Source organism: Arachis ipaensis, chromosome B9 (genome assembly GCF_059453495.1).
Source record: "Arachis ipaensis isolate K30076 ecotype BB chromosome B9, ASM5945349v1, whole genome shotgun sequence".
In the NCBI taxonomy this organism is placed as follows: domain Eukaryota; kingdom Viridiplantae; phylum Streptophyta; class Magnoliopsida; order Fabales; family Fabaceae; genus Arachis; species Arachis ipaensis.
In genome coordinates, this window is record NC_142444.1 from 10,735,497 (window position 1) to 10,746,932 (window position 11,436).

At 41.7% G+C, this 11,436-nt stretch overlaps 1 protein-coding gene across 1 annotated transcript; it reads right to left on the reverse strand.

Annotated features, from left to right (window-relative positions):
• Window positions 1–8,876: 8,876 nt before the first annotated feature.
• LOC148543717 (uncharacterized) lies at window positions 8,877–10,519 on the reverse strand. Its single transcript, XM_088498677.1, has 2 exons — window positions 10,328–10,519; window positions 8,877–9,233 (listed from the first exon to the last, which is right to left on the reverse strand). Exons 1-2 carry the CDS (start codon window positions 10,517–10,519, stop codon window positions 8,877–8,879), a joined length of 549 nt encoding a protein of 182 aa, XP_088354803.1.
• Window positions 10,520–11,436: the final 917 nt, after the last annotated feature.

An 11,436-nucleotide genomic window follows, 5' to 3' on the forward strand; every position in this document is an offset into this window, starting at 1 on the left:
TTACCCGGATTCACAAGGTTCCTCTTAGAAGAATAAAGATATTGGTTGTTAGCAACCATCTCAAGGAGCTTATTGGCCTCTTCAGGCATCTTCTTCGTGTGTAAGGAACCTCCTGCAGAGTTGTCCAAAGACATCTTAGCCATCTCAGAGAGGCCATCATAGAAAATCTGCAGCTTGGTCCAATCTAAAAACATGTCTGGGGGACACTTCCTGATCATCTGCTTGTATCTTTCTTAGACTTCATAAAGAGATTCACCATCTCTCTACCTGAAAGTCTGAACATCCACCCTTAGCTTAGACAACTTCTAAGGTTGGAAGAACTTGATCAGGAATTCATTGACCACCTTGTTCTAGGAGTCCAAGCTCTCATTGGACTGGGTGTCCAGCCACTGCTTTGCTCTATCTCTCACAGCAAATGGGAAGAGCATGAACTTGTAGACGTCAGAGTTCACTCCATTAGTCTTTATAGTATCACAAATCTGTAGGAAATTAGAGATAAACAAATTTAGGTCTTCCTGCGAGAGTCCATAAAACTGACAGTTTTGTTGCACCAGAGTGATCAACTGTGGCTTTAGCTCAAAATTATTTGCACCAATGGGAGGTACTGAGATGCTGCGTCCATAGAAATCAGGAGTAGGGGCAGTGTAGGAGCTCAGCGTCCTCCTAGCTTCCTCATTCGGATCCCCACCATTAGGATCCATAGTGAGCTCTTCAGCTTCTTTCTCAAAAGTGTCTTTGAGATTCTCACTGGCTCTGTAAGCTCTAGCTTGTTGCAAACGGCATCTCAAGGTCCTCTTAGGTTCATGATCAAAATCAAGAAGGGATTCTTTGTCCCTATTCCTTCTCATAAACAAACAGAAAACAAAGAAAAAGTAAAAATCTCTATGTCAGAGTATGGAGAATTCTCCATGAGATATCCTATGTAAAAAGAAATAAAATAAAATCAAGCAAGCAATTAAACTACAAATTTTCGAAAATTAATAAGAGTAAATAAAAAATTTCGAAAATCAAATAAGGACAAATAATATAAATTTAAAAATTTCAGAAAAGAAAAATCACTAACAGGACACCAAACTTAAAATCAAAGATTAAGGAAAAAATAAAGAAAACCTAATTCGAAAATTGTAAGGGAAATAAAATAAAAATAAACAAACAAACTAAGAAAAATACCTAATCTAAGTAATCAGTCAACTGGTAGTTGTCAATTACCATCAGTCCACGGCAACGAAGCTAAAAATTTGGTGCGAATTTTAGGAACATCCACAACTGAACCAGCAAATACATCGGGTCGTCCAAATAATACCTCAGGTGAGTGATGGTCGATCCCACGAGGACTGACGAACTGAGCAACAATGGTCAACTGATTGGCCTAGTCAGGTGAACAAAAGAGTTGATTGTGTGGGTTTTTAAAAGCATTAAATAATAAATAAAGAATAGAAAAAGTAAACAGTGTGTTTGGTGTGAAAACAGTGAGAGAAAACATGTAAGGTATCGGGGATGTTTACTTTAATTAAAATAGAAAAGTAATAGTCCTAATCTATAGAAATAAACAGAGCTCGTAACTTTAACCAAAGAGGTTTAGTGGCTCATGACTTATAGAGAAACCAAGGGTTCTGAAAAGTGCGGCAGAGAAAAGACCTCCCCCCTAGAGGGTGAATCTTTTTTCCTTTTATATCTAACGTAATTTGATTTGGAAATAAAATAAATGATAAATCCTAAAACTAAAAGATATTATTTGTAAATAAAAATTACAAAAATAAAAGATAAGATAACTAATAAAGGCTAAATCCAACTAGAGATGCTCTAGAGTGTGGGCTTGGCTTCGGACTGCCTGGCGCTAAACACCAGATCGGCGTTTAGCGCCCATAAGGGGCAGAGGTGTTCTGACTTGCAAGGCTTGAGATGTTTACTTTAATTAAAATAGAAAAGTAATAGTCCTAATCTATAGAAATAAACAGAGCTCGTAACTTTAACCAAAGAGGTTTAGTGGCTCATGACTTATAGAGAAAGCAAGGGTTCTGAAAAGTGCGGCAGAGAAAAGACCTCCCCCACCTTAGAGGGTGAATCTTTTTTCCTTTTATATCTAACGTAATTTGATTTGGAAATAAAATAAATGATAAATTCTAAAATTAAAAGATATTATTTGTAAATAAAAATTACAAAAATAAAAGATAAGATAACTAATAAAGGCTAAATCCAACTAGAGATGCTCTAGAGTGTGGGCTTGGCTTCGGACTGCCTGACGCTAAACACCAGATCGGCGTTTAGCGCCCATAAGGGGCAGAGGTGTTCTGACTTGCAAGGCTTGAGATGTTTACTTTAATTAAAATAGAAAAGTAATAGTCCTAATCTATAGAAATAAATAGAGCTCGTAACTTTAACCAAAGAGGTTTAGTGGCTCATGACTTATAGAGAAAGCAAGGGTTCTGAAAAGTGCGGCAGAGAAAAGACCTCCCCCCTAGAGGGTGAATCTTTTTTCCATTTATATCTAACGTAATTTGATTTGGAAATAAAATAAATGATAAATCCTAAAACTAAAAGATATTATTTGTAAATAAAAATTACAAAAATAAAAGATAAGATAACTAATAAAGGCTAAATCCAACTAGAGATGCTCTAGAGTGTGGGCTTGGCTTCGGACTGCCTGGCGCTAAACACCAGATCGGCGTTTAGCGCCCATAAGGGGCAGAGGTGTTCTGACTTGCAAGGCTTGCTGGTGCTAAATGCCAGCTGGGCGCTAGTGCCCAAGGGGGCTACCTCAATTCTTCTTTTTTTGCTCCAAACTCTGCCAAATTACTCCAAATTTCACCTAAAATCATAAAAACACTAAAACAACTCAAAGTAGCATCCAAAGAGGATTTTTGCACTAAAATATAATAAAACTTAACTGAAAATAACTAGAAAACAAAGGGTAAAGGGTACAAGATGCTCACGCATCAGTAGCTAAATTGGACATCGTCCTCTTAAAAATTGGTGAGCGGTACAGTACCACGATCCTCACCTGGTGAGTGGTAAACCACCTCAGTACCTACCATCTGCAGGCAGTTAACCACCTCGATCCCCACAGACGTTTTCAATTGGAAAACAGCATACACGTGGGTGGTAAATAATCACGATCACCACAAAACAATTATTTCATATCAAATCTGGTGGGCGGTAAATAACCATGATCCCCACAAAATAATTTTCTTTAAGTTCTGGTGGAACATCACAAACATAAATAAAATCAATATCAATACAATTCATTCATAAATCATAATTAAATCAACTCTTATCATCATTTATCATTCACCACACATATCAACCACTCACTCAACAATTCAAACCACAAGTCTCTAATCCTAAATCATACATATCACCCAACTTATCCTAGGATCATCTAGCCTAGGTTTCCACGAAACATTACATGTTATCTATAAGAAACCAAAATCATACCTTAGCCGATTCCTTCCTAAGCCCGAAACACCACAAGCATCACCTTCTGCAATTGTCCAAGGCCCCAAACGTACACCAACAAAAAATCCAGCCACCAAAAGTCAACCCAAGCTTCCAATGTTCACTCTCAAGCTTCCAATGTTCGTTAATTTGCCTCCATAATCGCATAATTTAATCTAGTACCATATAAATACTACTAAATTAACATAGGATTTGCTATTCCAATAATTTCACAAGGGTTTGAGGATTCTCACCTTACCAACATGAAATTGAAGCAAGACCCAGCAAATTCACAAGGTCAAAATGCTCCTAAGTTCGAAACTATAGGAGGATTATATGGGTGAGAAAATATGACTTACCAACTAAATTGTTCAGTGGGTTTTGTAGAGAATTCCGAGACAAACGTGTAGCTGCTGACGACTCGTCAATTGAAGCTCCGAATTGAAAGTTATGGACGATTGAATTTTTTTAGGAATAAGGGTTAGGGTTTTAACGTTAACCAAGCTTCTTCAACGTGTTTGTAGGATTGAAGAAGAAGAAGGCTTGTCCTCGGTGTTTAATAGGTTGGGCCTTGGGTCTGGTCCAACTGGTTTGGTCTGTTGGCCCGTTTTTAGGACAAAATTTTTAAAATTAGTGTCAAAATTTGTATTTTAATTATTTCTTCCATTCTAAACTATAAAATCTAATTTTCTAGTTTTTTTAAATAATAATTAATTTATTGATTAATTATTTATTAATTTCCCAGGATTTACATGGATTACTTTGGCTTATGCGGGTTGGGGACCTGCCAGGGTCGACAGTCCGCCGAATTGACCTCTGGTCCTTATTGGGCTGGGCCAGAACAGTACCCCTAATGCGGCAAGCCGTGAGAATTGTGGTTGGCGCATTAACCTAATTTTTGTCTTCTCGCGTAGTTGGCTTCCTCTGATCGTGACCTTGGCTGCTAGGTGTATGCTTCTAGCACGTTCTTCGTGCGTGTGAGTTGCCCTTTGCCGTTGCTTGTAGGTGTCGCTTCGGTTTCTGTGCCAAGAGCATTTAATGCCCTTTATGAGTGATTTGAAAGCGCGTGAAAAGGTCTGTTATGCCCCTGACCTTTCGCGCTTCTTCTTCTCCCCTTACGATTACTTTTTTTTATTTCTGTAACTGCTATCACCGTTACTTCCCCTATTTTCTTTGCACTTTCGCCATCCTCTCCTTCCTTTCATCATTTTCGTGGATTTCATTTTTGCCTTGTACCACCTTCACTATTTCGTTTGCGACTTCCTTCATCTGCCTTTACTAGTAAATAATATTATTTATGCACTTTTTATTTTGCTTTTTGCATGTTTTTTCTTTGCTATTACATGTTGATTCTGATATTGTCATGTTGATTTTGGCCCTTTCTCATTGTTGTTATGCCTTTTCTTGTTGCTGCTTTTGTTTAGATCGAACTATTGCTTGATAGCTAGTTCTTAGGGGGTGTTGTAGGTGTCTTTTTCCTAGATTTACGCTTAGAAATGGTATAGTATAGGATAGTAGTGTCGTAGAATAACTTAGTTTTAGTTTTGGCTTGTGCCGAACTCCCGACTTCTTGTTTTAACTTAAGAGGTACCACCTATAGCTATGGTGGAGCAACCTGTTGTGAATCGTTACGCCTGGTGTACGACCGATGTTATGAGCACGTCCTCCAAGGTGACTGCGGAAGATTTACAAGAGCATTGCAACTCAAGAGCGTTATGCAGGGGTGGTCCTGAGGAAGCCAAATATGATGTTTTTGTGCTAGGCTCCCGAGAGCGTGTTTGTCAACTCAACCTTGAGGATCTCTGGGTTCCCGACTGGATGTGAGTGTATAAGCCCATGTTCACAGTTTTGGGAGTTTGGCTTCCTTTTTCTCCGTTTATCATTGGCCTCTTAAACCAGTGTGACGTTGCTCCCTCGCAGCTTCATCCGAACAGTTGGGCTGCTGACGGTCGGAATTTTCTATCGGTAAAGAATAAAAGTAATCGCGTTGTAAGTATAGTTTCTAAACCAACAGAAAATCCTTTCGTACAAACGTTTTGGTTGTCACAAGTAACAAACCCCTAAATAAATTGATAACCGAAGTATTTAAACCTCGGGTCGTCTTCTCAAGGAACTGCAGGGAAGTATGTTCTTATTATTGGTTATGAGTTTTGTAAATTGGGGTTTTGAAAGTAAAGAACAAGTAATTTAAATGACAAATAAAATAAATAAATGACTGTAAAATAAACTCTTGGCAAGGTATGAGAATTTGGAATTCCTATCCTAGTTATCCTTATCAGGTATGATGAGAATTGGATTTTAATCCCACTTAGTTAAGTCAAGTGGACTAATTAGATTGATCCTCAAGTTCTAGTCAATCCCTGTGGAAAGACTAGTTTTAGAGTGATCTAGATTAATTAGGAATCTGCCAATTTCAACCACTGCTGAGTCTGACAACTCAAGTGTTACCAATTACTTAACCAAAGCCAAAAGGAAGAAAATATCTAAATTAAATTAAAAGCATTCATAAATAGAATGAAACAATCATAAACTGAAATACCTCAAATAATATTTTAAGAAAATCAAAACATGAATGTAGCATAAGCCAAATCGAAGAGATAAATGATAATCAAAGGTATATAATAAAAGTGGAAAGTAAATAAGAGGAATATTGAACCTGCACTTGAAGAGAAGTAATCCTAATCCTAAAACCTAAGAGAGAGGAGAGAACCTCTCCCTCTAAAAACTACATCTCAACTATGAAAAATGAATAATCGGAGATCTCCCCCTGAATGGATGCATTCCCCCACTTCATAACCTCTAATATCTGCCTTCTGGACTTGGATCTGGGCCAAAAAGGACTTCAGAAATTGCTGGGGGCGTTTTCTATAATTTCTGGTGCGTGGCGTCTGTCACGCGTCCGCGTGGGTCACGCGGTCGCGTCATCTGGAGTTTTCCTTGTCACGCGTTCGCCTTGGTTATGCGTCCGCGTCATCTGTGTTCTGCTCATGGCGCGCGTCTGCGTCAGTCACGCGTTCGCGTCGCTGTCTTTTCGCGCTAGGCATGCGGCCGCGTCGTCCATGCGTTCGCGTCGCTTCCAGTTTCTTCAAAAACTCCATTTTGTGCTTTCCTTCTATTTTTGTATATTTCCTTTCCATCCTTTAAGTCATTCCTGCCTTTAGAATATCTGAAACTACTTAACACAAATCACGGCATCGAATGGTAATAAAGGGTGGTTAAAATAAATAATTTTAAAGCATAGGAAACATGTATTTCACATATATCACATAATAAGGAAGGAAAAGTAAAACCATGCAATTTACATGAATAAGTGAGTGAAGGATTGAATAAATCACCTAAATTGAGCATAATATATATCATAAAATATGGGTTTATCAGCTGCCATCCGGTGCTTCGAGATGGTTTGCGAGTACCTAGAGCTCCCGGCCTCCGTCAAAGTTTTTCTATTCTTTTTCTTACTTACAAATCCCTCCAGAGAGGGTAAGCATAAAAAGGGATACCTTTCTTTTCGGGCAGTGCAAAACCGGTGAATCTTCGGTCTTTTTTGAGGATTCGTTCCATGGTTTTGAAGAAACTTTTTTCAAAGTAGGCCAGCTCGAGGTCGTCACCCTTTTTGGCTTACCCTTGAGGGAGAAAGACGTATACCGACCTACTGGAGCTTCGGTGCCAGCTCCAATTACTTAATAAAAGTGACCTACAATGAGTTAGGTCGGCAAAACCAATAAGTCGTTGACGTTTTGCTAGCGATATTTGGTTCAAGTAACCTTAACCCTCATCTCTTGATGGGTGACCGGGAGGGCGGTCGCGATTGTGTGGGTAAGATCCTGTCTTTTATTGTTGTCTTCCTGCTTTCCCGATTTCCTGCTTTGTGCATTGCTGTTTTGCTCCCGATTTCATAAGTTGCTTTTTTCTTAACTTGTTTTTCTCCTCCTTTTGTAGCTGGGATGAACGCCGGGCCCACTTCTTTGAGTCGTTTGATGACTCATATTTTTCCTGGAGATGACGAGTATAGCTTGGACAAGTTTTCATTATGAAGGAAAAAAAACATTTGACAACGGGTTTTTCATTGACTCGCAGCTACTGCCGACACTGAGAACTTCTTCTGAGATGAGAATCTGGCTGCTCATGCGGGATGGATGTACTGAAGTCTTCTCTTGGCCGCCGCCATCTCTAGAAAAGTGGCACCAGGTTTGGCTCAGTGCTAGGTTCTAGAGGGAAAACATAGAGCTACTCAAAAAGACATTTCCAACTTGAGGCCGATGGGGAGGCCATGAGGACCCGACTTGGCGAGGGTGAGAAGAAGCTGAAGGAGGCAGCCGAAGAGATGAATCGCCTCGTTGATCGGGACCTCTGCCTCTCCAAGCAACTTAACGATGCTTAAGGTCAGGCCACTGCGGCGGAAACCAAAGTGAAAAAGTTGGAGGAGAAGCTAGCGGAGGCTGCAAATGTGAAAAAGAAAAATAAGGAGATCCTCAAGGACGCCAGGGATGCCATAGCTGATATCGAGTAGGTGATCAAGGCCCATATCTCTTTGCTTGCTCTCGACTTCGACACTTCCGTTGTTGGTGCCTTTAAGATGATTCAAGATGGCAACATTGTCGATCTGCCGAGAAAATGACATGTTTCTGAACTAATTTTTAATCAATTCACTTTTGTTATCGGGCCGATGTAATGCCCTTGTATTCCTGAACTTGTTTCTTGTTGGGCGATGCGATGCCTTTGTATTCCTGAATTTTGTATGCTTAAAAAGTCTAGTAATGACTGCTTACTGTTATATTGTTCCTTTACTTGGCCATTTAGCCGTATTATAATGGATACCTGTGCATTTTTGCGTAGGGGCTCTCGGGGTGATCAATCCTGAGAAGCTGATTTGATGACTTGGTAACAGTTAATAAATCTCAAAACAGAATACGAATGTTTTTCAAAAATTGGCCTCGTTAAAACTCCTTACCGCCGTCCCGTTCTAACGGCAAGGGGAAAAAGTACCCTTTTTTTACTAAGTCATGGCAATACAAGTAGACTTTGAAAAAAGTAAAGCAAGGTAAATTAAAATGGAAACATTTAAATGAACTTATGAGACAAAAAAAGATAATCATGTAGACGGGAGATTGTCAGACCGCTAGAAGTAAAATCTCCTATGGTTCGTTGGATTCCAGGTCCTCGGTACCTCCTTCCCGTCTAACAGCTCCAGCTTGTAAATGCCTTTTCCATACACTTCCTTTACTCTGAAGGGTCCTTCCTAGTTGGGGGGAGAGCTTCCCTTCTCCCGGAGTTGGTGGACTGATATCGTTGCATTGTAGCACGAAGTCTCCCTTTACAAACCTTTTGTTGAGAACTTTACGGTTGTTCTTTAGTGCTAGCCTTTGCTTTCACGTTGCTTCCGACAAGTGGGCCATTGCCCTAGTTTCATCTATCAAGTCTTTTTCGATCACCTCGTTGCCTTATCCCAACAGTAGTCTTGGACTTGGCTCCCCTATTTCAATGGGAATCACAGCATCCACTCTGTAGATAATCCGAAAGGGCGTCTCCTCGGTGGATGATTTTGGTGTCGTTCTATAACACCAAAAAACTGAGGCTAACTCGTCTGCCCAGGAACCCTTCCTTTGATCCAGGAGCTTCTTCAGTCCATTCAGAATAATCTTGTTTGTTGCCTCAGCCTGCTTGTTGCGGGGGTGCTCTACAGAAGAGAACTTTTGCTTGATGCCAAGGCCTGACAGGAACTCTCCAAACTTTTTGTCGGAGAACTGTGTTCCGTTATTCGACACCATGACCTTGGAAATTCCAAATCTTGCAATCACCTGTCTCCATAGGAATTTTTGACAATTCGCGGATGATATGCTTGCCTAAGGTTTCACTTCCACCCACTTGGTATAATAATCTATGGCCACAATTAGATACTTGACTTGTCCTTGGTCGTCGGGAAGGGGCCCAATAGGTCGACTCCCCATTGGGAGAAAGGCCGTGAGGCCAGGAAGGAGCTTAGCTCTTCCGTCGGTTCCTTATGAAAACATGCATTTTCTTCGCACCAACGACACTTCTTAACGAACTCATTGGCATCAGTCATCATGGAAGATCAATAATAGCCAGCTCTGATGAGCTTCCAGGCCAAGGATTCTCCCCTATGTGGTGCCTACAATACCTCTCATATACCTCCTTCAATACATACTCTTCTTGTTCGGGTTGCATACATTTTAGCAAGGGTTGGCTTAGTCCTCTTTTATATAACTGCCATTATACCACCGTGTATTTTCCGGCCTCTTTCCTTATAACCTTAGCTTTTTCCCCATTTTTCGGCAGCTCTCCTTCCTTAAGAAATCGTTGGATTGGGCTAATCCTAAAAGGAGGTTCCTCTTGGCTTTAAGTCAAGGATACGGTCACCGACGGCTCCTTTATCAAGCCTTGGATGAGAGATCGGTTTCTCCTTTCAGGCTTGGTGCTCACCAATTTTGACAAGAGGTCTGCTCTGACAACTCTCTCCCTAGATACATGTTGGACTACTACCTCCTCGAAATCTTTGTACAATTGTTTGGTTCTTTCCAAATATTTTTGCAACAGTGGTTCCCGAGCTTGGTATGTCCTGTTTACGTGGGCTGTTACAACCTGTGAGTCGATGTTAACTTCAAGCTTTTCCGCTCCGACCTCCTTGGCTAGTATTAAGCCTCCGATCATAGCTTTGTATTATGCTCGGTTGGCAGCTACCACCTGGCTTACCTACCCCTCGTTTATATACTCTCTCACCATATTTTGTATTTCTTGCATCGTCCAGACATGTTTGGTGGTTAGATGCTTCCCGAAGTCTTCGTTCAACAGGCCATTGGTGAGGCACAAACTGACAACGGAGTCCGTGAGGCCGTCAATTTTCAGACATTGATCAATCATTTGGTCCAAATACTTTCTCGTGGGTTTTCCGATGCATTGGGTCACCCCCAATAGGTTGATCGGGTGCTCTGCTTTGGCAATTTGGGTGCTGAACTATGCGAGAAACTTCTAAGAGATATTCGCAAAGACCATGATGGATCCTTGTGGTAAGGAGTTGAACCAACGAATCACCGGTCCCGCGAGGGTCACCGAAAAAGCGCGACATCTGACCGCCTTTCTGACACCTTTCAGGTTCATCTTGGCCTCGACGACCGTGATGTGCTCTTGCGGGTCTTCGGTGCCATCGTATCTCATGTGTGCTGGTTTGTCAAAGTCCTTAGGTAAGCGGACTTTGGGAATGGAGGAGTGAAAAGGAGTTGCACCGAACACTACAGGATCTCGACGTTTCCTTTTCCTCCCCTCCCTGTGTTCCTAGCTTCTCGACTTGCCGCGGGAGTAAGGGGACTGAGTTTGATTGTCAGTTTGGTCATGCCCGTCGTTCTCCTCTCTCTGGCACCTTTCTTCAGACCTCCTTACGGGGGACCAGGTGCGAGAATGACTAGGTCGGGACTCAGTGCACGAGCTAGTGTTACGGCTAACCTCGGGGTTGTAACGATCCCTTGTGGCCAAATATCTCTCCAAGTTTTAGACTCTATGCCTAGACTCTTGCATGATCCGGGAGCTATCGCTGGCAATATCGCCGAATGGATGCTTCTCTGGAGATCAATCACAGGAGGGGTCTCGGTCAAGGGAGTTTTTGGGCGCTTCCGAGAGGTCCCCGAGCTCACTCTTCTCACGATGGGCCGACCCCCAGGACTTCGGGACTCAGTGCACGAGCTACTGTTACGGCTAACCTCGGGGTTGTAACGATCTCTTGTGGCCAAATCTCTCTCCAAGTTTTAGATTCTATGCCTAGACTCTTGCATGATCCGGGAGCTATCGCTGGCAATATCGCCGAATGGATGCTTCTCTGGAGATCAATCATAGGAGGGGTCTCGGTCAAGGGAGTTTCTGGGCGCTCCCGAGAGGTCCCCGAGCTCACTCTGCTCACGATGGGCCGACCCCCAGGACTTCGGTGCCTCCACCTTCCTCTCGTACCTGCTCCGGACGAGGAATGAGTTCCATCTTCTGTCTGCGTCAAGT

Coding starts and splice junctions, on each gene's coding strand:
- LOC148543717 (XM_088498677.1), bottom strand. CDS start 10,519: ATGTCGCGCTTTTTCGGTGACCCTCGCGGGACCGGTGATTCGTTGGTT. Junction 9,234..10,327: donor ATCGGAAAACCCACGAGAAA/GTATTTGGACCA, acceptor CTATGGAGACAG/GTGATTGCAAGATTTGGAAT.